At 40.3% G+C, this 26,151-nt stretch overlaps 2 protein-coding genes across 6 annotated transcripts in view; one reads left to right on the forward strand and one right to left on the reverse strand.

Moving 5' to 3' along the window:
- The window catches only part of LOC140204141 (tryptophan--tRNA ligase, cytoplasmic-like), a 35,171-nt gene extending 34,855 nt beyond the window's left edge, over positions 1-316 (reverse strand). For both annotated transcript variants that reach the window (XM_072270578.1, XM_072270559.1), the window contains exon 1: positions 64-316. The gene's annotated coding sequence lies outside the window, so the exon portion shown is untranslated. The remainder of the gene's footprint in view (positions 1-63) is intronic.
- A 46-nt stretch (positions 317-362) lies between these two features.
- The window catches only part of wdr25 (WD repeat domain 25), a 68,514-nt gene continuing 42,725 nt past the window's right edge, over positions 363-26,151 (forward strand). For 3 of the 4 annotated variants that reach the window (XM_072270517.1, XM_072270536.1, XM_072270546.1), the window contains exons 1-3: positions 363-523; positions 2,824-2,882; positions 11,428-12,223. In XM_072270517.1, coding sequence (XP_072126618.1) covers positions 11,489-12,223 — 735 coding nt within the window. In that variant the 5' untranslated portion in view covers positions 363-523; positions 2,824-2,882; positions 11,428-11,488. The remainder of the gene's footprint in view (positions 524-2,823; positions 2,883-11,427; positions 12,224-26,151) is intronic. The other variant, XM_072270527.1, reaches the window with a different exon arrangement.

A 26,151-nucleotide genomic window follows, 5' to 3' on the forward strand; every position in this document is an offset into this window, starting at 1 on the left:
ATCCGATCCTCTCCCTCCTTCCCCCTTGCCCGGACCCCATGCAGCCCAATTCCCGGCCCTCACCTTCACTCCCCGTCGGTTGCATCAGCAATGAGCTGACGCCCCGACGCCCGCACGGTGTTCCGTCTCCACAGCAGCTGCAGCGCTCCCGGGCTTGTCTCTGCGCCTCTTCCTCCCTTCCTGTCTTTCCACCACGCTCAGGCTTCGCGAAACGCTTCTCCCCTTCCTTCAGCTACAGCCGGAAACACAGGGTGAGCGACACACACAGAAACGCTGGAGGAGCTCAGAAGAGTAAGGCTGATTAACCAGGGCCGGAACGAAATGAAAGTGCGTTGTGACGGGGGAATCATGAATGGTACGGACTAAAGGCGGAGCCTTATTCCAGTGGGTTTCCAACTCGAATTGTCTTTTTAGTGTTGTTGTATGTGTTAATCGGCTCGATATATATTTCTCAGGGTAGGAAGAAATGGAAGAAAGGAAGTCCTTTTATTCATAGTTAATCCATTTTAAGAAGAATTATCCGGTAAGTGTTCTATTCAGTTTCAAAGTGACAAGTGTCAGCATGAGTAGGTCCCCACTGTCAGCGAGCAAGCGATTCGTTGTTGTGGACTACAGTATTTCATTCAAAAATGTTTCTATAGCTTTTCATGTTATAAAATTGTTGTACCTTTACTTGTTGACTGGAACTAGTTCTCTGTCCTTCAAGATTTTTTTTAAGTTTATGGACTCTGGACTTAACTAAAACAAACTTGTAAGTTTGATTAATCAATCTTAACCGAGTTTCTTTCCATTGTGATTGACTAATCCCTGAGTGTTTCTTATCGTTACTGATATTCTTAAAGCTCTTTATGTTTAGTTTCAACCATTGTTTCTAGTAGGGATCTGAGTCCCAGAAGTCCTCACAGTTTAAAAATAAATTCCTTATTTTCTTCATCTTGGGAATGTATCTATGTATACATTACCAATTTTATGTAATTAGCTGCTTTGCTGAGTGTAAAGAGCTCTTGGAAAATGTTAAGAGGACTCTCATTACTGATTTGACTTTAGAGTCACAGAAGAGTATAGCACAGAAACAGGCACTTCGGCCTATCTAGTTCATGTCAAAACATTTAAACTGCCTGCTCCCATTGACCTGTACCAGAACTATATCTTTCTTGCACCTGCCATCCATGTACCCGTCCAAACTTTGCTTAAACATTGAATTTGAGCTCACATGTGTCACTTGTTCTGGCAACTCATCCCACACTCTCAGTAACCCTCTGAATGAAGAACCTTCCCCTTATGTTCCCCTTAAACTTTTCACCTTTCACCTCTAGCCCATGATGTCTGGTGTCGTCCCCATCTACCCAGTGGCAAAAGCCTGCTTGCATTTACCGTATCTATACCTCTCATAATTTTGTATACCTTTGTCAAATATCCTCTCAATCTTCTATGTTCCAAGGAATAAAGTCCTAACCTAATTGATCTTTACTTATAACTCAGCTCCTCCAGACCCGGCAACATCCTTGTAAATTTTCTATGTACATTTTCAACCTTATGTGCATCTTTCCTGCAGGTAGGTGACCAAAACTGCATACAGTACTCCAAATTAGGCATCACCAACGTGTTATACAACTTCAATATAACATCCCATCTCCTGTACTCAGTACATTGATTTATGAAGGCCACTATGCCAAAAGCTTTCCTTACAACCCTGATGTCACTTTCAATGAATTATGGATGTCTATTCCCAGATCCCTTTGTTCTACCACATTCCACAGTGCCCAGCCATTCACTGTGTAAGACCTACCCTGGTTGGTTCTACCAAAGTGCAAACCTTACACTTGTCTGTGTTAAATTCCATCTGCCATTTTCAACCCATTTTTCCAGTTGATCCAGATCCCTCTGCAAACCATGATATCCTATCTTGCTGTCCACTACACCTCCGATCTTGGTGTCATCCACAAATTTGCTGATATATGTATTGATGTATTTGAATATCCATGCATTTGAATTTCATGTATTGACCCCATTGACTTGATGCTCTTTCTGTAAGCAAACTGGTCAAATTATGATACAGATGTGGCCTATCCAATAAATGATATAAATTTAGTATTTATGTAAGATCATTAATTTTTAAAAAGGAGATGTCCCTGCAACCCTACCGATCTGTAATTCTCCTTTTCTTTTGGCTCAAAGCGTACAATCTTTTTTGTCATTTAATGTTATTTGATATCCAGATCTCCCTCCATATTAAATCAAATTCACATACTTTTAATCTCTTCTGCATAATTTTGAACCCCTTTCCCAAATCCAAATCATATCTATATACTTACATATATTTAACACACTTCTGTTGTTTTGAATATGATAAGGCAGAGCTGATTATAACCTTCAGATAAAGTAGACAAAGAGAATAATTACCAAGAATATAGATGTAAATTTAAAATTCTGTTGCAGTAGCAAAAGGGTGCAATTGTGGGATTTTCAATATAAAAAGCTATTTACTAGGTCAAGTAAAAAATATACAGTAACTTGACAGTAAAAAATTGACAGTGTGTGTGCATTTAACCTGTTTGAATATCATTACATTTCCTGCCGGGGATTATAATGCATGAATTATATGATCATTGAGTTGTTATTTCTTGACACAATCAGACACACTAATCTATCTTTAATCATGTCACAAACTTTATCATGTAAAACTCAAAATATTTACTTTTCAATACTTTTGAAATGTTTTTTGTAGCATTTTATTAGGACACATTTTAGAAATCTGCATTTGCAATAACCATAGTACTTTTTCAATGTACCTCTTTCTCTCCTCCCCCCCCCCCCCCCCAGTTACAAGCAGGTTCCAGTTTCACAGACATCCATGAGCAAAATCACTTGTTAATATGGAGGTAAGGTTAATGAATTGTGCTGATGAGAATGAATTAACATGAGAGTGTATTTGTTGTCTCCCCCTGCCTAGTTACAATAGTGTGGAATCAGGATGTCCCACACTCAGCTGCTGGCTCTGATATTTGTAACTTTATTTAACAGGGCATCATCAGACTCAAAACCGTACAGCATGAGCAATACACACTAAGTGCTGGAGGAACTCAGCAGGTCAATCAGCATCTATGGAAGGAAATAAACAGTTGTCATTTTGGGTTAGGGCCCTTCATCAGGATTGGAAAGGAAGGGGGCAGAAGCCAGAATAAAAAGGTGGGGAGAGGGAGAGGACGACAAGCTGGCAGGTGGTAAATGAGCACTGATGATGGGAAAGGTAGGTGGCTGGGGCAGGTGTGAAGAAAGGGAATGATGTAAGAAGCTAGAAGGTGATAGGTAGAAGAGGTAAAGGGGTGAAGAAGAAGGAATCTGAAAGGAGAGGACAATGGACCATGGAATAAATGGAAGGAGGTGGGGAACCGCCAGGAGGTGATGGGCAGGTCACGCATGAGGGCAAGGGAGGGGAAGAGAAGAGGTGAGAGAGCCACTAGAATGAGGGAAAGCCAAGTGCAGGTGGGTGAGTGGGGGAAACAGAGGGAATGGTTGCTGGAAGTTAGAGAAATTTATGTTCATGTCATCAGGAATATGATGTGTTGCTCCTCCATCCTACATTTGGCCTCATCATGGCTGTAGAGGAGGCCATATACAGCCACGTAGGTGTGGGAATTCAGAGTAGAATTAAAATGGGTGGTCATCAAGAGATGCTATTAACTTTTCTCCATTGCATCCTAATCCTATGCCCTCTATAATTTGGCATTTATGTAGGCTGTATCTACCCTATCAACGCTTCTCATGGTTTTACATACTTTTATCAAGTCATCCTTTAGCATCCAATGCTACAGAGAAAATATTAATGTTTGTCCAGCATCTTATTAATAAACTGTATTCCAGGCAGCATCTGGGGAAGCTCTTCAGCTCCCTCTTCAAAGACTCCACACCTTCCATGTGAAGGGGCACACAGCACTCCAAATGTGCCCAAACTAAAGTTTTATATAACTACAACATGACTTTCCCTTCTTTTATACCCTGATTGATGAAGACAAGTATATCATAATCCTTCTTTCTCATTCTATTTAGCAGTGTTGCCACTTTTACAGAACCTTGAAGTTATACCCCAAGATCCCTCTGTGTATCAATTGTAGGGTCCTGCTCTTTCCTCTGCACATTCCCCTTCCATTTGACCTCACAAAGTGCAACACCTCACACTGCTTCAGAATAAACACCATCCCTGCCTACATTCCATCTGCTCTATATGCTGCTGAATCCTTTAACAAGCTATTTACAGTTCCACTAATTTTTGTGTTGGAGTCAGCCCACCTGCATGTTCATCCAGATTATTGATATAACTCAAACAACACAGGTCTGATCACCGATCTTTGTGGAGTACAACTAGTCACAGATCTCCAGTTAGTGACAGTCCTCGTCCCCACTAATTCTGAATGCAATTTATCAAGCCTCCAAGGATTCCATGTGCCTTAACTTTTTGGATCAACCAACATGAGGGACCTCATTGAAAACTTTACTAACGTCCACATATACAAAATCTGCTACCCTACTCTCGTCAATCATGTTTGTCACCTCCTCAAAAAAACTCATCTGGTTTGTAAGGCATGACCTCTCCTGCACAAGTCCATACTGACTATTGCACAAGCATCAATGAAAACAATTGCTTGTCAATTTCCAAAGCAATTCTTTTAAGTGGCTTCCCATGGTGAATTCTGACAACTGTTTGTTTCCCTTCGTAGATGCTGCCTGACCTGCGTTTTGTGTATATTGCTTATGCTGCACTCTTCTGTGATACCCTACTAAATAACGTAACATACATCAAAACCAGCCACTGTGTGTGGGACGTGATAACTAGGCAGAGGGAGACAATAAACAAATCTAAATGTCAATTGGCTCTCGTCAACACTATTCATTGGCAACCGTGAGATGATAGTGTCTGATTACAGCGGAAAAAAAACATGTAAACTTTTTTTTTCTATCTGGTTCTTATTTGAGTATAATAATTGTCACGTACCCCGTGACGGGGATAAAGAACCAGCAGAGATGGAAAACACTTTGGAGTCTCATATTGCTATAAACTAATAATATTTATTAGTAACTACGCAATACAGTAATATAAATGTAGATAAATCAAACAGGTTAGCAATGATTATATATAAAAATAAGTGTGGAATATATATGTATGAAAAAACCAAGCTTTAAGTCTAGGGGTAAAAAGATACAGTCTTATGATGTTGAGTACAGTAAAGTTCAGTTCAGTTCGTGGTATTTAGTTGAGTAGTGATGGAGAGAGAGAGAGAGTGAGTTGAGTCCTCAGGTGAGCTGATGCCGTCGATCTTCTCATCGTCCTCCGAAATCCTTTACAAGTCACCGACTGTGACTTTAACCAGGGGGACCGGTCTTCCTGTGGTGGAGCTATCACCCCGGCAAGGGTGGACACATAGACAACTCCCCACCAGTCAACCCCTTCTTTACCGTTGGAGTGGCAATTTGGATCGATCCACCTGATCGATCCTCCAAAACCCACTTTCTCTGCGGGCACCACAATGCTCATTCAGTGTCCAGTTCATGTGTCCTGAGGTCTGTATCATCTGACCTCTCATTTATTTCACCAGGTTGAGCATCACCTGTCATTCAAAGAGTCCCTCTCTCCTTTGTCTGTAAAGGAGTGCAAGCAGGCAACATGTCCTTGAAAGTAACATCAACAACCAGCCTTTGGTCACCATAGCAACCTTCGAGCTGCTCTGTGCTGTCTCTAACTCCAAACTCAGTAAAAATCCAAAGTTACTTCCAATGCCTTAAAGTGACAGTCCAACCGTTAATCTTCGTCTCTCTCTCTCTTTTCAGAAGCAACATAGCGGTGGTAAATAACTCTGTCTCTCTCTCTCATTTCCAAACAAACTATCAATGATGAATGTCTCTCTCCGTCTCTCTTCAAACAGTTAATAGGGGCACTCCTGGATCCCCTCACACTCCCCTTCCTCAAGGAAAAAAAATTGTCGAAGATGATTTTTTTTAAATGTCCATCACAGGGTTTTAAACAATACAGGGAAAAAAAACATCAGATGACAAAGCAAAAATGGTTACAATTTTCAACTTAATATATGGATAACTAATCAGCTATAACATTGTCAGTACCTTTTACATGTTTGATTTTTAAGTCACCTTCCTACAATACTAGACTCCAATTTAACAACCTTCTATTCTTATCCTTCATTTTATTTAGAAACACCAACGGATTATAACCCATGCAAACCACAAGTGGTCTCTGAGCAACAGAAAGGTTTTGAGGTCTCTGATCATAGGCCTCAAAATGTTGTAAAGCCAGAATAAGTCCTAGTAATTCCTTTTCAACAATTGAATAATGCTAAATCTATTTTCGCTTCGGCAGCCTTTCTGGACATGCGCCGAGTCACTGCGCAAACGGGATAAACCTGTGAGTCCATGGGCGGGGCCCCAATGCTGGCAGCCTGGCTTGTCAATCTTACTGCTGGGTACACCTCTCCGCCGGCGAGGTCATTACTGAGTAAGACCTCCCATCGGTAGTTTGGGCCTCACCCCGATTGTGACCGGTCCGGAGACCAAGTTGCTTTTTAGGTGTACCTGGTATATATTAAAGTTCTTTGAGAAATAAGCTACTGGGTGTTCAATGTCACTCACTCCCTTCTGTAACAGTACTGCCCCAGCAGCTTCGTCACTAACGCCTGTTGTTGTAGAAAATGGCTTCGAGAAATCTGGTGCTTTGAGCACAGGATGATAACACAGGATGGTTTTCAAACGTTCAAATGCCTCCTGGCAAGGGTCACTCCATTCAAATCTTTCACTCTTCCCTAGGAGTTTTGTTAGGGGGAGAGCAATGTCAGCAAAGTTCTTCCATAATTTTCTATAATACCCAACCATTCCTAAAACCCTTCTTAAAGCTTTCTTGTCGGTCAGAACAGGAACTTCAGCAATCCCTTGAACCTTGGCCTGTACAGGAGCCATTTGGCCTTGGCCCACCACATAACCCAGATATGTGACTGTGGCAAGGCCAAATTGACTTTTAGCGAGGTTCACAGTATGATTGGCCTTAGAAAGTCTATCAAACAGTTTCTCTACAGCTGCAATATGCTCTTCCCACATGTCATTCCAGACCACTAAATCAGTGATATGAACTCCTGTGCTTTCTAACCCTCCAATCACAGAATTGATCATTACTCTTTGAAATGTTTCTGGAGGATTTTTCATCCTAAAGTGTAAAGCATTGTATTCATACAGTCTAGACGGTGTCACAAATGTTGATATCTCTTTAACCCTCTCTGTTAAATAAACACCCCAGTATGCTTTTAACAACTCAATCTTAATAAGGTATTTAGCCTTCCCCACTCTATCAATACCGTCATCCATTTTCTTTCTTTGTTCTTTCTTGTTTCTAATTTCTTGTTCAACCATTTTACTTTTCTCAAAGTTCACTCTGTGAAGATGCCATTTCACAGGCTGGACTAAATTCATAATGATGTCATGCATTGCACCTGTGTACCATTTCAAACCACCAATTAGTACTTTTACTTGCTTTTTCGGCTTTGGGTCCAACTGGTGGACCTTATAAGTAATATTTTTCAAAACAATGGATTTCTGACATCTTGGTGCGTCTAGATTCAATGAGTAAACATGTTTTTCCATTCCATTATCAGATTTCACTATTCCATTTTGTACTCCAATAATTCTCACAGCTGCAATTTCAGTGAACAAGTGTCTTATTTTGACTCGACCGTTTTGTAAACTTTCCTTAGCGAAGTCACAAAACTTGCTAAATCCCTTCCAGAATTCTCTGAGTAGGTCAAAGGTCCTTTTGGCCTGTAACTGAACACAGGTTCCAACAAGTTACCCTTCACTGCCTTCTGAATCGCATCTTCACCACTAAATAAGAAGAGGGGAACCCCCTCGTTCCAATTTTCCTCATTTTTTACACAATGACATCCACCTAAAGGCATACTGTAAGCCAAGATTAAAATTTCAGCCTTGTAACCTTTCAAAACCACCACGTGACTTGCAGACACTGTGGCTGGTTTCCACCTCTTTCATCAACGCCCCATCTTTAAGGTAATATCCCACTGACTCTCTCTGAACCTCCTCTCCTGTGAAAGCCATCTCCCTTAAAGTCACCATTTCAGAATCTTGCTTCTGTTCCTTGATACATTCCTTTCTCAACAAAGACAAACTTTTCTTATACACCTTACCCTTATCAGCTGTACTACCTTCTGTCCTGCTGAAATTTGGAAGGTAGAAAGGTCTCTGACACATCATAATTTAAACCTTTGGTCTTGCTATAGGCCTCAACAGAAACTTTGCTCATCAGATGAATTGCTGAAACACTCTTATCTTGGAGAGCTGTCAACATGCCTCCATTGTTTACCAAATTCTGCATCATCATCAGGCTGGTGAGAATATGAAAGAGGCCAAACAATCTTTTTATCAACTTTCTCTGACGTTCACTACGCCTTGTTTCCATCACAGTACACTGAATAACAGTATGATCTTGCAGGTGCATACTTCCAAATATCCAAACAAAATCCAACAAACTAGCGCATCCTGTCTCAGCAGGCCTTTGTCCTGCAAGCAGGGTCAAAGGTCGCACAACCAATCCAACCTTTTCTAGCACTTTATCCAAAAGTCCAGGAACAGCACTTTTGCCATTATTTTCAACAACGCTGACCTCACCAGGTTTTAAAACACAGTCTACTACAAATGACTGAGAATCCTCACATTCCACTGGTACCAAGTCCATCTGACTCAAAAGGACTGCATTCCCTTTCAACCAAGTCAGGCACCTCAGACCTTAACTGAGCCTCAACATAAGGTTCAGTACCCTGTGAATCCACAGGTACTTCAACAACCTGAACACAGGCAATCGGGACAGCTGCCTCTTCTAGGCCTTCATCACTTGTCCCAGTTTCAAATTCAAGGTCATCTCGAACCTCCCAGCTATTCTCTGGCCAACTTCCTTCTGGAGTAAACTCAACCTCGTGGGTTAAAACTTCTTCATCTGCTTTCTTATCAAACCCCTTCAGGATAGGGGCATCCTCTGCCACTGGATATGCCCTTACCTCATCAGGAACTCAACTTTTAAATTCATCACGCAAGACTAGCCCTTCCAAGCTGTAAGAATCATCAAGGTCTGACTCTAAACCTCTTTGCTGCAACCTCTCCCTTTTAAACTGTCTCTGCCTTTCTGCCACGTGATCTTCACATTGCCATTTCTCCCTCTCGAGCTGTCTCTGTCTTTCCGCCTCTTCCCGCTGTCTTTCCGCCTCTTCCCGCTGTCTTTCCGCCTCTTCCCGCTGTCTTTCCGCCTCTTCTCTCTGTTTCTCTGCCTCTCTGGCCTCTCCCTCGAGCTGTTTTAATTTCAATTCATGCTCCCTCTTCAATGTTTCCAACAGAAGCTGAAGCTCATCCTCAGTAGGTCCATCTTCCACGAACACCTCTAACGCCTCCTCATCAAATGTTCCCTTATCTATATAATATTCAACTATTTTTCTTTGAATTTCTACCTTACTCACACCCTTCTCGATTCTCAATTCTTTAGCAATGTCCCGCAACTCATACTTTTTAGCAAACTTCAAAGTCACCAGGTCTGATGATTTCAGAAAGTCTCTAACATCCATTTCTGCTGTTTTTCCACACAACCAAATCAAAAGTCCAAATTCAAAAGGGATTTTCCCCAATCAATTCAAACCAGCCTCCCGACCAATTTGTTCATATCGCGGACGCAGGCCCCAATTTATGTCATGTACCCCGTGACGGGGATAAAGAACCAGCAGAGATGGAAAACACTTTGGAGTCTCGTATTGCTATAAACTAATAATATTTATTAGTAACTACGCAATACAGTAATATAAATGTAGATAAATCAAACAGGTTAGCAATGATTATATATAAAAATAAGTGTGGAATATATATGTATGAAAAAACCAAGCTTTAAGTCTAGGGGTAAAAAGATACAGTCTTATGATGTTGAGTACAGTAAAGTTCAGTTCAGTTCGTGGTATTTAGTTGAGTAGTGATGGAGAGAGAGAGAGAGAGTGAGTTGAGTCCTCAGGTGAGCTGATGCCGTCGATCTTCTCATCGTCCTCCGAAATCCTTTACAAGTCACCGACTGTGACTTTAACCAGGGGGACCGGTCTTCCTGTGGTGGAGCTATCACCCCGGCAAGGGTGGACACATAGACAACTCCCCACCAGTCAACCCCTTCTTTACCGTTGGAGTGGCAATTTGGATCGATCCACCTGATCGATCCTCCAAAACCCACTTTCTCTGCGGGCACCACAATGCTTATTCAGTGTCCAGATCATGTGTCCTGAGGTCTGTATAATCCGACCTCTCATTTATTTCACCAGGTTGAGCATCACCTGTCATTCAAAGAGTCCCTCCCTCCTTTGTCTGTAAAGGAGTGCAAGCAGGCAACATGTCCTTGAAAGTAACATCAACAACCAGCCTTTGGTCACCATAGCAACCTTCGAGCTGCTCTGTGCTGTCTCTAACTCCAAACTCAGTAAAAATCCAAAGTTACTTCCAATGCCTTAAAGTGACAGTCCAACTGTTAATCTTTGTCTCTCTCTCTCTTTTCAGAAGCAACATATCAGTGGTAAATAACTCTGTCTCTCTCTCCTTTCCAAATAAACTATCAATGATGAATGTCTCTCTCCGTCTCTCTTCAAACAGTTAATAGGGGCACTGCAGGATCCCCTCACATAATTTTTATGGAAGCTCATTCATATGCATGAATGTCCAGAAGTCAGACATTCATGAGCCACTTATCTTAAATTATAATATTAATCACATACTTTTCTAATTTACAAAACCATATGCTTCTAGGTGATTTTAATTTTATCCTGCATTTTTGGCCCTAAAAAAACTTCCTCTAGATGAAGGAACTGAAGATTGCTGGTGCTGGGATCTGAAGCAGCAAATAAATTCCTTTCCTCCCACAGTTGCTGCACAACCATCTTGAGTTCTTCCAGCAGATTGTTTGTTTTCCCTGGAATGATGCTGGACATGTAAGCATATTTTCATGTGGCTTATTCCATTCTCCCTTTTTGGAATATATTTAAATAGATTCCAATCTTCTCACCTTCATTATTTTCACATACATTCAGTTGACATCTACTTTTGATTTTATCTTGGTGCCAAGAGAATATAGCCCATATTTGTATATGACCCTGTCACAATACAACTTTTTATATGTTGTTCCAGTAGGAATACTGAACCACAATTACCTGAAATCATCTCAATGAACTTCCAATTGCACATTTACAAAAGGGAGAGAATCCATGTTTTAAAAGTGTATGATAACCTTTTGGAGAATAAGTGCCACATACTTTTGAAAAGTAAATAGAAGTTGAAATTTACATTATACTATCTAAGGGTGTAATTTACTTCTTTCAATTTATGAAAATGTTTCACCTGCAGGAACATCCAACGTCCTCGCAGACAGAACTGTGTGCAGATTCTTTCCATTGCATAATGTGACATGAATTCGCTGGTTGCTTATGACTCCTCAGATTCAGAGTCAGAGAATGACAAAAGTGAAGAAATCAAGTACACTCGGGACGAAGAGAATTTTGCTCATTCTAACTTTGAACTTCGATCTGTATTTCCAACTACCTCAAGAATGGAAACATCAGGATGTGGTCATCAGGTAAAAATGGCCTCAACTGGTAGCAATGTGGATTGCAGTTTGAATAGTACACAGAATTTTGCGCAGCGACACTTTGGTGTAACTTCCAGACCAGCAGTGATGACTCTAAATGATGAGTCTTGCTTCCAGGTTTCTAAAGGTGTCCATGAAAATTCACTGGCTCTGGTGCAGAAATCTGGCAGAACTGGAAAGATGATCCCTTCAGCTCAGAAAAGATTACTTCAAGATTCAATGACTGGAACTCAAAATATTAAACCTTATGTACCCAAGCGATTGAGGGAGAAAGAAGCTGCATGTAATAAAAGCAACAAGCTTCAAGAAAGCAGAGACATTTTCAACACTGGGATAGATTGTACTGCACCAGCAGAATACCAGTTAGGTCTGCTAAGCAAAGTTTCAGACTTCATAAAGCCCTATTTGGAGAGCCAACACAAGACCTCAAAAGTCCCTAAACACTTGGTGTTTCAGATGTCTCAGCATAGTGGACCAGTTACCACAATACAGTGGTGTCCGGTGGAACAACACAGCCATTTACTGCTCTCTGCCTCCATGGATAAGTCAATAAAGGTAGTGCACCTTCTGATGTATTCAGGGAATAAATGCTGGTATTATTAGGTGATTTAAAAAGTTGTTTAAATCTTTTTTATTGAGTAAAAGTTGTTAAATTTTTTTGTGTAATTGCTAGCTAATAGGAATTGAAATATGGGATTTGATTGTTTTTCTCTTTTGAATCTCTTTGCACTGCTTTCAAGATCCTATCAAATGTTCTTTTGTTGAGTGACAGTTATATTATTTGTTGACTATTCACCAGTATAATTGTTAAAGCAGATGTTTTAATTGTTCCTGGTTACGGCACAGACATTGCTTCTCACAAATCTAATAATTACATGACTAAAGTAAAGCCCCTTTCACAATACTTGGAGGTACTTTCCCAAAATAAGCACAATTTATAGGCAGAGCTGATGCTGACTGAATCATAAGAGGGGAAAAAAATCACTCATGGACTCTAATTACAATGATTTAGCATTATAAGGATTAGTGTTGATAACCAAGTGGGTTTGGCTCGGTAAAGGTTTGCAAATTATTCTCTAAATTCCTAACTTAGACTGCATAAGTATAGAGGGGAAGAAATACACTGTATTACATTAATTTGTCTCATTAATTAAATGGAACTGAGTTTCAATAAAATGCAAATTAAGGTATAATTTAGAGCTCTTAAAATATTGACTACTTGTCACATTAAACAATAGCTGGCCCTTAGCATTTTGCTCTTTAGCTGAAAGTGAACACTAGATTGATTAAAGAAAGTATAATGAAAATATAATGAAATTGGTCAGCTACAAAGTTTGAAGATTTCTGTATGCAGTTGAAATAAACCAGACAATAAACACAGGATTCTCCAGATGCTGCAAATCCTGAGCACCAAATGTTGGAGGAACTCATCAGGTCAGGCAGCGTCTATGGAAATTAATAAACAGTCGACGTTTCAGGCCAAGATCTTTCTTCAGGACTGGCACTGAAGGGGGAAAATACCAGAATGAAATGGTGGAAGAGGGAAAGAGGACTATCCAGAAGGTGATAGGTGAAGCCAGGCGGATGTGAAAGCTAAAGGGCTGGAGAAGAAGGAATCTTATTAGAGAGGAGAGTGGACATGGGAGAAAGGGAAGGATGAGGGTCACCAGGGGGAAGGGATAGGCAGGTGAGGAGAAGAGGTAAGAGGCCAGAATAGAAGCAGAGGGAAGGAGGAGAGGAAAAAATTATCAGAAGAAGAAATCAATATTCATCAAGTAGGAGGCTTCCTAGAAGGAATATGAAGTGTTTCTCCTCCATCCTGAGAGCGGTCTCATCGTGGCAAAAGAGGATGCCATGGACTGGCATGTCAGAAGGAGAATGGGGATAGGAATTAAAAGGTTGGCCACTGAGAAACACTTGGCAAATGGAGAGGAGGTGCTCGACAAAGTGGTCCCCCAGTTTACGTCGAGTGTATCCCTAATGTAAGGGAAACCATATTGGGAGCACTGGTTACAATGGACAACCCCATTTTCCTGGACATCTGTGCTCACCCCATCTTACCGCTACCTTAACGGTGATAGAGTTTCTCTTGTCCTCACCCCATGAACCTCCGCATCCAATGCATCTCTCTCTGCAACTTCCACCACCTTCAACGGGATCCAACCACCAAACACACCTTTAACCCCTCCCCATCCGCTTCCCACAGGGATTGCTTCCTCCGAGATTCCCTGAACCATTCGTCCCTACCCACTAATCTCCCTCCTGAAACATATCGCAGCAAGCAACAGAAATGCCACACCTACTCATTCATCTTACCTCCACTCAGGTCCCCAAACAATCCTGGCAGGAGAGGCAACATTTCACCTGCAAATCTGTTGGGGTTGTCCGTATTTTTTTTTCTTCCCTTCCCCTTCCCCTTCCTCTTGTTTCTTTTCCCACTCTGGCCACATACATCTTCTCTTCAGCTGCCTGTCACTTCCCCCAGTGCTCCTCCTTCATCCTGTTCTCCCATGGTCCACTCTCCTCTCCTATCAGATTCCTTCATTTCCAGCCCTTTATCTTTTTCACCCACCTGGCTTTAGTTATCACTTTCTAGTTGTCCTCATTCCCCTACTCCACCCTTTTTATTCTGATGTCTTCCTGCTTCCTTTCTAGTCCTGAAGAAGAGTCTCAGCCCGAAACATCATTTCCATAGATGCTGTCTGACCTGCTGAGTTCCTCCAGCATTTAGTGTGTGTTGCTATAAGGCAGATAACTTTCTATTTGAAGGGATGCAAATGATGTTAATTGTCTTCCTAATCCCTGATACATTTAAAGCTGCACTTTTAGTTTGCAATATAGATTTGTTTAAAAGTTGTTGAACTCTCAAGAATTGAGATGGGCTGTGGTAAACTTAAAAGCAAAACCCTGACAATAATGGCAATCTAAAATACTGTAAACAGCACGTGCTGATGATTTTCAGGCAGGTAGGCCGCATTGTGGAGAGAGAAAAACTTAAAGCTACAAGATGGTGATTTTTCATCAGAACTGACTAGTTCTGGCACAGCCTATAAAATATCTCTTTATCAGCTCAGTTTTCCCTCTAGAGACTAATCTGTTGAAGGTTTCCAGTATATTCTGTCTTTATTCACTTTTATATTTCCACACTTTAGTTTTGGATGACTTTTTAAATATTTATTGCCATGAACTTCAATGAGTACTAATTTTTCATTTATGTTTATTATATTTGATGTGAATTTTAAAATTATTGAATCAATTCTATTTTATCTATGGTCTCATATCATCAAATTTTTATTTCAATATCGAGCTCATTTTTATAAAAAGAAGGACAGTATACTTGCCAGTGTTTATTAAACCTATTAGTATGCTACTAGATTTTGCAGGGAAACGTTAACAGTTACTTGACATATTATTAACAATTCTCTGACATTAAATATACCTTTGAACCATATCTCCACATGTTGCTTGGAATGCACTGTGGGGCTGAAACCCTTCTGGAACCTAGAGAGGCTGTACAGTTTTTTTTCCGCAGTTCCCCAGGATATACATTGGGAATGTACTCGAATAATTCAGGTTAGACTTGTTGCAGGTGATACATCCATTGGTTTCATTGGAATGCAATATCATTTAAAGTAAGCTTTAAGAATTAGGAACTTCTGGGGAAAAAATGTTTCTGTATAACAGAAACTATAACAATTGGATTATCCTGGATAGAACATGCCAGTGTGATGCTGTGGTTAACTGATACCTGCCACTGCCTGAGCAGGATCCAGAGGCTATCTCTCCACCCTAGAGTGCTGCCATGTAGTCCACATGATAATTCAGTGACATCCCATCTGTTTTTTCTGTACCAGCCACCTTTCAATTATAGATTCCAACCCCTCAAAATGAACTAGCTCATATTTACTGGCATTGAATTCTTGCATTTTTCAATCTCTATTGCGTTTCAGGATTTTGTACAATATTGTATGAACACCTTGGGACTATTTTCTCTAGGCATTTATCAGAGACAACTGAATCAATTGACATAATGAACTTCACCTATCATAGAAAGGTTACACCTGTGAGACATCAACTCATTTACAATCTCCCTGAGAAACTGCCTCTTACTTTTGTTCTGTTCCTTCCCTTTTAAGCCATTCGCATTCCAACTTGCTTCATTTTCCATGTCATGCCCCTTAAGTTTCTTTAGATTTATCTATGTTCCAACCATTTTTTGAAGGAAAACTCTATTTAATCATTAAAACACATGTTCCAATCAGACACATCTGATGTTGAGATGAGCTGCTGCTTTTAAGAACATTGGAAATTGTTGGGCACTTCTAGTAGCAATATGAGGTAACCAGTATATTTATTTTGTTTTTTAACTTTTGCAAACTTTCTAGTTAGATAAATATTTAATAAATAGTATTGGCATGTGTGTTGGTGTGTGGCCAAGTGGTTAAGGCGTTGGTCTAGTGATCTGAAGGTTACTAGTTCGAGCCTCAGCTGAGGCAGCATGTTGTGTCCTTGAGCAAGGCACTTAACCACACATTGCTCTGTGATGACACTGGTGCCAAGCTGTATCGGCCCTAGTGCCCTTCCCTTGGACAACATTGGTGGCGTGAAGAGGGGAGACTTGCAGCATTGGCAACTGTCAGTGTTCCATACAACCTTGCCCAGGCCTGCGCCCTGGAGACCTTCACAAGACTAACGAATGTGTGTGTGTATGTATATATATATATATATATATAAAAAAAAGTAGTATTAAAGTCTTAAGGACAGCAACCTTCTACCCACCACCTGGAATCCTTTGTGCTTCTCCAAAGGGGCTTCTGTATCCAGGGGTGAGCCCCACTGACTTATGCATTATAATTGGATTTCACACATCAATCATATTTGTCAATTTCTCGAAGTAATTATATAAAATATTACAGTCTCCCAGCATTAAAAGATTCTGATGAAAGACTAAAAATGCCAGAAGAAAATGCCTTTCAAACTTCTGGTGTTTGAAAACCAGTATCAGAATCAGAATCTGAATCAGGTTTATTATCACCGGCATGTGACATAAAATTTGTTAATTTAGCAGCAGCAGTTCAATGCAATACATAATCTAGAAGAGAAAAAATAAGTAATAAATAAAAAACAAGTAAATCAATTACAGTGTAAGTATATTGAATAGATTAAAAAAATGTGCAAAGAACAGAAATAATATATATTAAAATGTCTCAAGGATTCAATGTCCATTTAGGAATCGGATGGCAGAGGGGAAGAAGCTGTTCCTGAATGGCTGAGTGTGTGCCTTCAGGCTTCTGTACCTCCTACCTGATGGTAACAGTGAGAAAAAGGCATGCCCTGGGTGCTGGAGGTCATTTACTCTTAATCCACAGTTTAGTGTGCTTGAAACTGCATTTTCACCATTTATCTTGCCAACTTTTTAGAATCATAGATTTGATGTGGCACAAAAGGAGTCCTTTTGGTAATCTTGTCCGTGTGGGATTTTTATAAAATGGTCCAGTCAGTTCCAATCTCTTTCCTTCCTATTGGGCTTGCAAATTTCCCTCAAGTGCCGATCCAACTATAGAAAGTCCTGGATGACTTTGTTCTCCAGAACTCTGCAAGCAGTGAGTTTCCAAAAGCAAAATTTGTTTTTCTCACATTTGTCCAGAATGTTTTCCTCATTACATTAAATCTGTAACCCTTAACCTATTTGCTTTCTATTTATTCTTTCTAAAACTATCACCTTTTGAAATTTCCTCCGTCTTTGTTTCAAGTTCTTGCTTCAATTCTAACCTTGTATCTGAAATTCTTCATCCCAAAAACCTTTGTAATAAACCTCTGCAACTTCACCTCTTTCTTAAATTGATCAGAATTGGGCACTGCTCCAGCTGAGATCTAACCGATGTTTTATAGAGGTTCAAAACAACCTCCCTTCTTCTACCTGTTTCTAGCCGTGAAATCCTGTATCCTATTTTTTTCAACTGAAATCTCTCCCAACATGTCTAAGTAAGTATCAAAGACCAATTCACATAACATTAAGCTGGCTTTGTTCCTATGCACCTACTGTAGCATGTGGTCTATATTGTATCTCCTTGGTCAATGTACATCACTTCACACCATCTGTACAAAATTCGGTCTACCATTTTCCTGCCCATCTTTGAATGGCCAGACTTGCACCTGGTTTCACTTATTGCCACCCTTATGCAGAACCTTGAATTTAAAATTCTTGTCCATGTTTTCAAATCTGTCTATGATCACCTTTCCCTTCTCTTGTAATCTTGTCCATCTCTCTGTAGCATCAAAATAGCTGCAAACTTATTCTGGTCTTTTTATTCTCCTTTATTTCATTGCTTCCCTATTGGCAGCCGTCTTGGCCTTAAGTTTTGGAATTTCCCCATTATTCATTTTTACCTTGCTCAGCCTTCTCCATCTTTAAGGCACTCCTTAAGACATTCACCAAACTTTTGAATATCTTCTGTAAATAGTATAGTGTCAGTTTGTTATGAGTCCTGTAAAGCATCTTCATATGTTGGCTTTGTAAAGTTGCTAGGTAAGGGTTAATAGTAGTTACTGTTGCACTTTGTTTTACAAAGGAACTCCTGCAAGTTTATGCATTGTTCATGTTGGGTTGTAGGTATTTGCTCTGTCCTCATTTCTGAGCATCAATACCTGTATCAGTTATGGTTTCTTGTCACCAGATGTCTCTGTGGTACAAATTTTGAGATCGTTCAGCAGATTTCATGTACATAGACATACATTTATCACCTGGCTGTGCAATAAAATTGATTAATTAGTTAACTTACTAAAATCCCAAAAGATATTTGAACTTTTTAAAAAAAAAAGCTTCTGCTTGTTGCTGCACTGGGAGCACCAGATACAGTATATAAATCTGATAGACTCTCTGGTGAAGAGTTGCCTCAACTGGAAGGACTATTTGCGGCCCTTGACTGGCAATGAGGGACGAGGTGAATGGGTAAGCATGGGATGAGAGGGAAGGTAAACATTTTATATTTGCTCTTGCCTAATGACATTATCTCCGTCAGGCTACGTCCACACTAGACCGGATAAATCCATAACCAAAGCCTTTTCTCTTTGTTTTGACCCTCCGTCCACACTGAAACAGCGTTTTCCTCCCCTAAAACACTCTCCAGAGTGTTTAAATCTGAAAATGCCGGTTGGCCATTGTAATGTGTATGGGGTAACCAGCTAATTTTAAAAACGCTGCCATGACGTGCCGGAACAAATGGTGGCGGCAGCGTGGCATTTCATTGTTTTCTTGAAAGCAACCTCCAACACCATAACAATATCTGACAATAGATGTGTAACAGCCTAGTGTAACATTGTATGAAAATACAAGGTAACACTGATGCAGACATGTTTTACACATTTAACAAGGTGCTTTATTAATGTATTGCTTGTGCAAACATTCAATAGATGCAATTGTCACTTTTGCCCAGTAACTTGTTTTATTGCACATGTTAAATACAGCAAAATAATGCACAACGACATGGCAAAAGTAAAGGCAAACAAATGAGGTAACAGCAAATTTCACTTTTGCCCAGCAACAAGCCTTATTGCATTTAGTTGTAGCTGTCGTCCCTTTCATCAGTGAAGAGACTATGGCTGTAGGAAATGTTTCTGGACAAATTTCCTTTTAAGTTTTTCTAGTCTGTAACTGGACAAACGTGCACCAAGTATACCGTTTCCTCTTCGCTTGTTTTCTGTGTCCTGCGCATGCCCAGTAGGAGGAGATTTGCCCAAATATCCGTTTTAATGTGGACGGAGGTATTTTCAAAAACGCCTGGTGTGGATGCCTATCTTTTTTATGCAAAACCGGCGTTTTCAAAATTATCCGGTCTAGTGTGGACATAGCCTTAGTATACAGTAAAGATGAAATAAGCTTAGTAGCATTGTATTTCATTGATCAGTTTCATGCAATTTCATTGATCAGTTTCACCTGAGACTTTTTGATACCCAGTGCTGACATCATTCATCAATGGTTTCCTTTCATGTGAATCAGAGATGGAGGGAAATTATCAGTGTGCTTTATCATAAATTGTTTGTTTCTATTAAGCAAAAGGTTAATAACCACATGCTTTTAGAAACAAAACATGCTGGAGATGCTGATGAATGGTCATCAGACTAAAATGTTACTTCGATTTTTTTTTCCACTCTAGAGATGCTCCTGAATTCCTGATTACTTCTATTATTTTCTATTTTTATTTCGTTTTTCTAGCATCTGCAATATTTTGATTTCACACAATATCCATGCAGCAAGTAGCTAGGATTTGAATGAGCAGGTAGAATATGTTTTATAATATTCAATATGTTTTAAAAAATTAATTCATGAAGTAAGTATTTCACTGACACAGCCACTGTATATTGAGAGTGTAGTGGTAAATGGTCCCTTGATGACTGACAAAGGCACATCTACCTTGATAAGAAGTTCCAGAATTTTTGTTCTAATGATAATGAAGGAACAACAAAACATTTCCAAGACAAGATGGTGTTCAAATTGAAGAGGAATTTACAGAAAGCCCTCTCATGTCTGCTTTCCTTATCTTTCTAGTAGGTCAGGGGTTCCCAACCATCTTTTTTTATGCCGTGGACCAATCCCTGGTCTAGATGATAGAGAATACAGACTTGATGAGTGGTGTCAAAAACATTGGTGATTTGTAACACCAATTGGTAACCAATTGTAACCCCTTGGTAACATCCACCTGGCTGTCAAATTTACTTTGTCCATTTCTGACACCTCTCTCCCCTTTCTCGATCTCCCTGTCTCCATCTCTGGAGACAGCCTATCTACTGATACCTTTTATAAACCAACTAACTCTCACATCTATCTGGACTATACTTCTTCACAACCTGTCACTTGCAAAAATGCCATTCCCTTTTCTCAGTTCCTCTGTCTCTGCCACATCTGCTCTCAGGATGAGGCTTTTCATTCCAGAGCAACTGAGATGTGTTCCTTCTTCAAAGGAGGGGACCTGCCATCCTCCACCATTAATGCTGTCCTCACCTGCATCTCTTCCATTTTGTACATCTGCGCTCCCACCATCCTCCCACCACAACACTAGGGATAGGGTTCCTCTTGTCCTCCCACCACCCCACAAACCTCTGCATCCAGCGCATAATTTTCCATGACTTCTGCCATTTCCATCGAGATTCCACTACCAAGCACATCCTTCCTTCTCTCTTGCCCCCCCACTTTCCGCTTTCCACAAGGTTCGCACCCTTGTCCACTCATCCCTCCCCACTGATCTCTCTCCTGGCACTTATCCTGGCAAACAGAACAAATACCACAGCTGCCCCTACATCTCCTCTCTCACCACCATTCAGGACCCCAAACAGTCCTTCCAACTTCACCTGTGAATCTGTTGGGGCCATCTACCGTATCTGGTGCTCTACGTCACAAAAAGTGGAATTTCCCGATAGCAACCCATTTCAATTCTACTTCCCATTCGTATTCTGACATGTCAGTCCATGGCCTCCTCTACTGCCAAGATGAGGCCACACTAAGGTTGGAGGAGCAACACCTTATATTCCATCTGGTTAGCTTCGAACCTGGTGGCATGAACTTCCGGTAATTGCTGCCCCCCCCCCCCCGCTTCACCGTTTCCATTCTTGTTTACCTCTCAGGCTTTCTCTTCCTGGTGCTCCTCCCCCTTCCCTTTCTTACATGGTCTTCTGTTCCCTCTTATCACATTCCCCCTTCTCCAACCCTGTATCTATTTCACCAATCAATTTACCAGCTCTTAACTTCACCCCTTCCTGCCCTCCCGGTTTCACCTATCTCCTACTGCCTTGTACTTCTTCCACCCCTTCAACCACCTTTTTATTCTGACTTCTCCCCTATCTTTTCAGTTTTGAAGAAGTGTCTTGGCCCGAAGTGTTGACTGTTTACTCTTTTCCATAGATGCTGCCTGGCCTGCTGAGTTCCTCTTTATATTTGTGTGTGTGATTTTCTCGTATTAGTATTTTGCTATTGGTGCTTTGCATGCTCTGGTGTTTAAAATGGTGGAGTGGGCACTGTTTAAACAACTACTTTATCCTGGATCCTTTTGAATTTCTTATGTTTTTGTAGCTGTACCCATTTGGGCAGATGACCAATGTTCCATCACAGTAATGAAATGCCTTGAAGATACTAGAAATGTTTGGTGATTAGACACATCTTAAAATTCCCAGCCTCTGACTTGTTTTGTTGTCGCAGTATTGTAGTCAAATTTAAGTGTCTGGCTTGTGATACTGTCATAATGTTGAAGAATTTGGTGATGGTAGTACTGCTGGATGTCAAGGAGAGGGGGTAAATTGTTCATGCCTTTGCTTGTCACCAATGTGCTGCTAATGTTACTTGCCCAATGTTATATTGGCCCAAGTATGAAGGTTCTTGCCTGAGGAGTAGGGAATAGAACTGAACACTGGACAAATATCAGCAAATATCCCCATTTTAATTTATGGTGAAGGAGTAAACACTGAATGTGACAAGATTTAGGCTTAGTCCAGTGTCTTGTAGAACCCCTGCAAAAATTTCCTAGCAATGAGATGGTTTGACCCCATAAACATAGACATTTTTCTTTGTGTGATTATAACGTTCTATGTATTCATTTTTCAGGATTAAGTTGCCTCAGGGAAGACCAGTATTTATTACCTATCAACAATTGCCCTTGAGAAGCTGATGGCAGTTGCTACCTTAAACCACTGCAGTCCTTTAGTGAAGGTACTCCTATGATATCCCACAACATTCTTGTTTCTTGGCAAGCTGGGCTCATTCATCAAACTGATCAAGAGAACTAGTCTTATATTAAATACTGTCAAAATAAAGGTGACACTATTAACATATATGAAGATAGATGGAGGGACTGGTAGTTTTGAGAAAGTAAAGAAGCTACAGAAGGGTATAGACAGTTTAGGAGAATAAGCAGCGAAGTGGCAGATGGAAAACTGTGTCGGGAAGTGTATGGTCATGCACTTTGGTAGAAGGAATAAAAGGGTAGACTATTTTCTAAATGGAGAGAAAATTCAATAATCTGAGGTGCAAAAGGACTTGGGACTTGGGAGGACTTGCAGGATTCCCTAAAGATTATTTGCAGCTTGAGTCAGTGGTCAAGAAGGCAAATGCGATGCTAACATTCATTTCAAGAGGACTAGAATATAAAAGCAAGGATGTCATGTTGAGGCTTTATAAAGCACTGGTGAGGCCTCACTTGGAATATTGTGAGCAATTTTGGACCCTTTATCTTAGAAAGGATGTGCTGACATGGGAGAGGGTTCAAAGGAGGTTCACAAAAATCATTCCAGTATTGAATAGCTTGTCATATGAACAGCGTTTGATGACTCTGGGCCTGTATTTACTGGAATTCAGATGAATGAGAGGTGACCTCATTGAAACTTAAGGAATGTTGTAAGAGCTGAGTAGAGTGGATGTGGAGAGGATGTTTCCTATGGTGGGGAGTCTAAGACAAGAGGACACAGTCTTAGAATAGAGTGGCATAATTTTTTTAGCCAGAGAGTGGTGAACCTGTGGAATTTGTTGCAGTAGGTGGCTGTGGAGGGCAAGTCATTGGTTATATTTAAGACATAGGTTAATAGGTTCTTGATTATGCAGAGTATAAAGGGATATGGGGAGAAGGCAGGAGATTGGGACTGAGAGGCAAAATGGATCAGTCATGCTGAAATGGCAGAGTAGACTCAATGGGCTAAATGGCCTAATTCTGTTCCTATATCTTATATAATGCCACAAGATATCGAAGACTCTACAAAGTATGGAACTTGTTACATACCCTATGAGGCACGCCAGACATTGCTAATGAAATTTACCACCATGTCCAGTGCACGTCCTTTGGCCATCTGTGGAAACAGTTGCAGATTTAGACCTCAAATTGAGCACAGAACTGTAGATTCCACTAGGTGGCAATGGTCCCTGCTCTCTTGAATGCTACAGAGTCCTGAGCCACCTACACCAGGCAGCTGAACACATGGAGAAGTACTCTCAAAAGCATTTTGTTTGTGTGCTCAGCAGCAGACTCAGTACCGATACTTAGAACAAAAAATCATCAGAACAGAGGAATGCTTCAAGGGTGTTCTCGAAACTTCCCTGAAAATAAGTAGCTTCACTAACTTGAGAGTATTCCTGTCCCATGTCCAATCAAATTAGGGAAAGGATAGCTGATATGGCAGTAAAGAACCTTAAAAATCTTAATCAGTTTCACAATGGAGTCCAACGCAAGGGGTAGATGTAACTCTGCACCCCATATTATCTATTCACCCATCTAATTAAGTATTTTCTGTTGCATGTGGTAGAGTCTGCAGATCTCATGTCATCTAGAACTGGAATACGAGTAAGTCATCTTTGACCACGAGTGATTGCATAAGGAGAAGAATAAAAAAGCAAAAGCATAGCTCATTTATACTACATAAAAGTTCACTTTTTTTGCTGGTCAGTGATTTAAGAGAAAGATGTGTAAATAGAAGTCATGCCAAAACCTGCTGTTCATGTATAAGAACAAATGCAGATTTGATTTCCTACTCGATATCATTTATGAAGAATTTATTTTAATGTAACTGCATTTCCCCCATTTGGTGCTTTGTTTTCCTAAAATCTTATATTTTCCATTTGCTGTCAAGGGACAGCAGTTCCTTAGGATCAGCCATCACTTCTTCAAGATAGTTCCTTAAGAGCCATAGTGTTATCTTAACATTATTCTGTTGTGAGAATTGTACCATTATTCATTGCAACACTGATGTAAAGTGTGTGATCACTAAAAATAATATGTATATTGTATTGGCACTTCTGCAGAAAGACTAATCCTCTATCACAAAACTTTTTAACCAGTGATACATCAAATATTTCATGGCCAAGAAATTTGCCGTCGTGTTGATCTTTATAATCATTATTATGTATTGATATAGATCATGTATTTTTCTAAATGCATGATCTATATAATGAGTGATGACTGTAAAACAGCCTAACTTTGATTATAAAGGATTTGCTTTTATCATAATGGCTATAAATGATCTGTGATTTGTGTAAGCACTGTGGCTTGACTGATTGGAAAATTAGCTTCAGTGCTTGCAGCATAAAGCTTCATCAGTGGTGTTAAATTTGCCTGTAATGAAGTCTGCATTATGGATAATGTGAAGGGCTTAAAGTGCCATTCCAATCTGGATAATTCCCTGGCTGATAATTTTGTCATCATCCTCAAGTTTCACTCTCTTTCTCATTTTGAAACTGTCACTCAATTTAAGAAAAAAAGATTTTTGGTATCTCTACCAAGATTTTAATTGTCTTTAGTGTGTCATATATTGGAGAAGCTGGCTCTTCAGGCTTTCATTCTTGTGCTAATACTTTGAAAAAGCTCTCCAACATGAGCCATTTCATAACTTGAATTTCTGACTGCTTTACTACCGTACACCCTGAAGTTTGATGAGGACCACCTTAAAGTCGTAGCAGCCCAGTTGTTGCTGCAAGAAGCTGGCATTTATGTGCAGAACTACCAACATTACCCAGCATAGGTGTCAGCAAATTAAAGACTGGCATGTACGTTTTTGGGAACATAGGAGTCTTTAACCAGATGTTAGCTGGTGTTTCCTGACAGAGTCCAGCAGCCGATCTCTGAACTGTAACAATTCACCACTGCTTCAAATAGAGATGACCTGAACAGCTCACACTTTTGTGCAGGAACAACTGTTCTGTGAAATTGAATGGAGAAGAGCAGCTGTGAGGAACTAAGTTCAAGTATGAAAAAGATTTGGGAGAACATGCATGTGGTTTAGTAAATGCAGAGATTGGGAGACATTGTCAGAGGGCAAAGTTGCACAGTTGTACAGTAGAACAAGTTGATAGATCTCCTTTATCTTGATATACACCATAGCAAAAAAAGAAGCTTTAATAACTGGTACTGAATGATTTAATCATGTGAGTCACACTATCTGCAGTCTTGCCCCACCATTGTCTGCTGTTGACAAACAAAAAGTATGGTTTAGCCTAGATGTATGAGCCATTTGAAAAAGGGTAGAGCTGGCAGTCCAGACGAATAGCAAGGACAAAGGCTAGGGATTTAAAACAAGAAAGGAGAAATGCCAAAGCCCTAGCTCGGGTGACTAAGGATAACTGAGTTTTTTTAACTGAGAAGACCCCTTCAAGACTTGTAGATTTGTGGGTGCCCACATGCTCCACTTGCAGAATTGCCACTTTGTTCACCAAACATGTTTATAAAATCATCCTCTGGTTTTGTAGGGACTAATCAAAGTGTTCTACTTATAAAAAGTAAATAAATAACACTCAGAACTAAAGTTAGCAAAAGTGAATCAACAGCCAGTTCATCTCTGCAGTCATTCCAGGAGCCCATTAGTTGCAGGCCACAGCCTCAGTTCAGCGCAGAGATGAGTAAACCTTGGAGAGCAGCAAGCTAAACACCAGCCCATCCCTTGCCTTTGGCTCCAACACAATGACCTTTTCAATCTGGCCTGGTGCTTAAATCAGCCAAGGATTGGCTTGTTCC

Source organism: Mobula birostris, chromosome 1 (assembly GCF_030028105.1).
Source record: "Mobula birostris isolate sMobBir1 chromosome 1, sMobBir1.hap1, whole genome shotgun sequence".
Lineage (NCBI taxonomy): Eukaryota > Metazoa > Chordata > Chondrichthyes > Myliobatiformes > Myliobatidae > Mobula > Mobula birostris.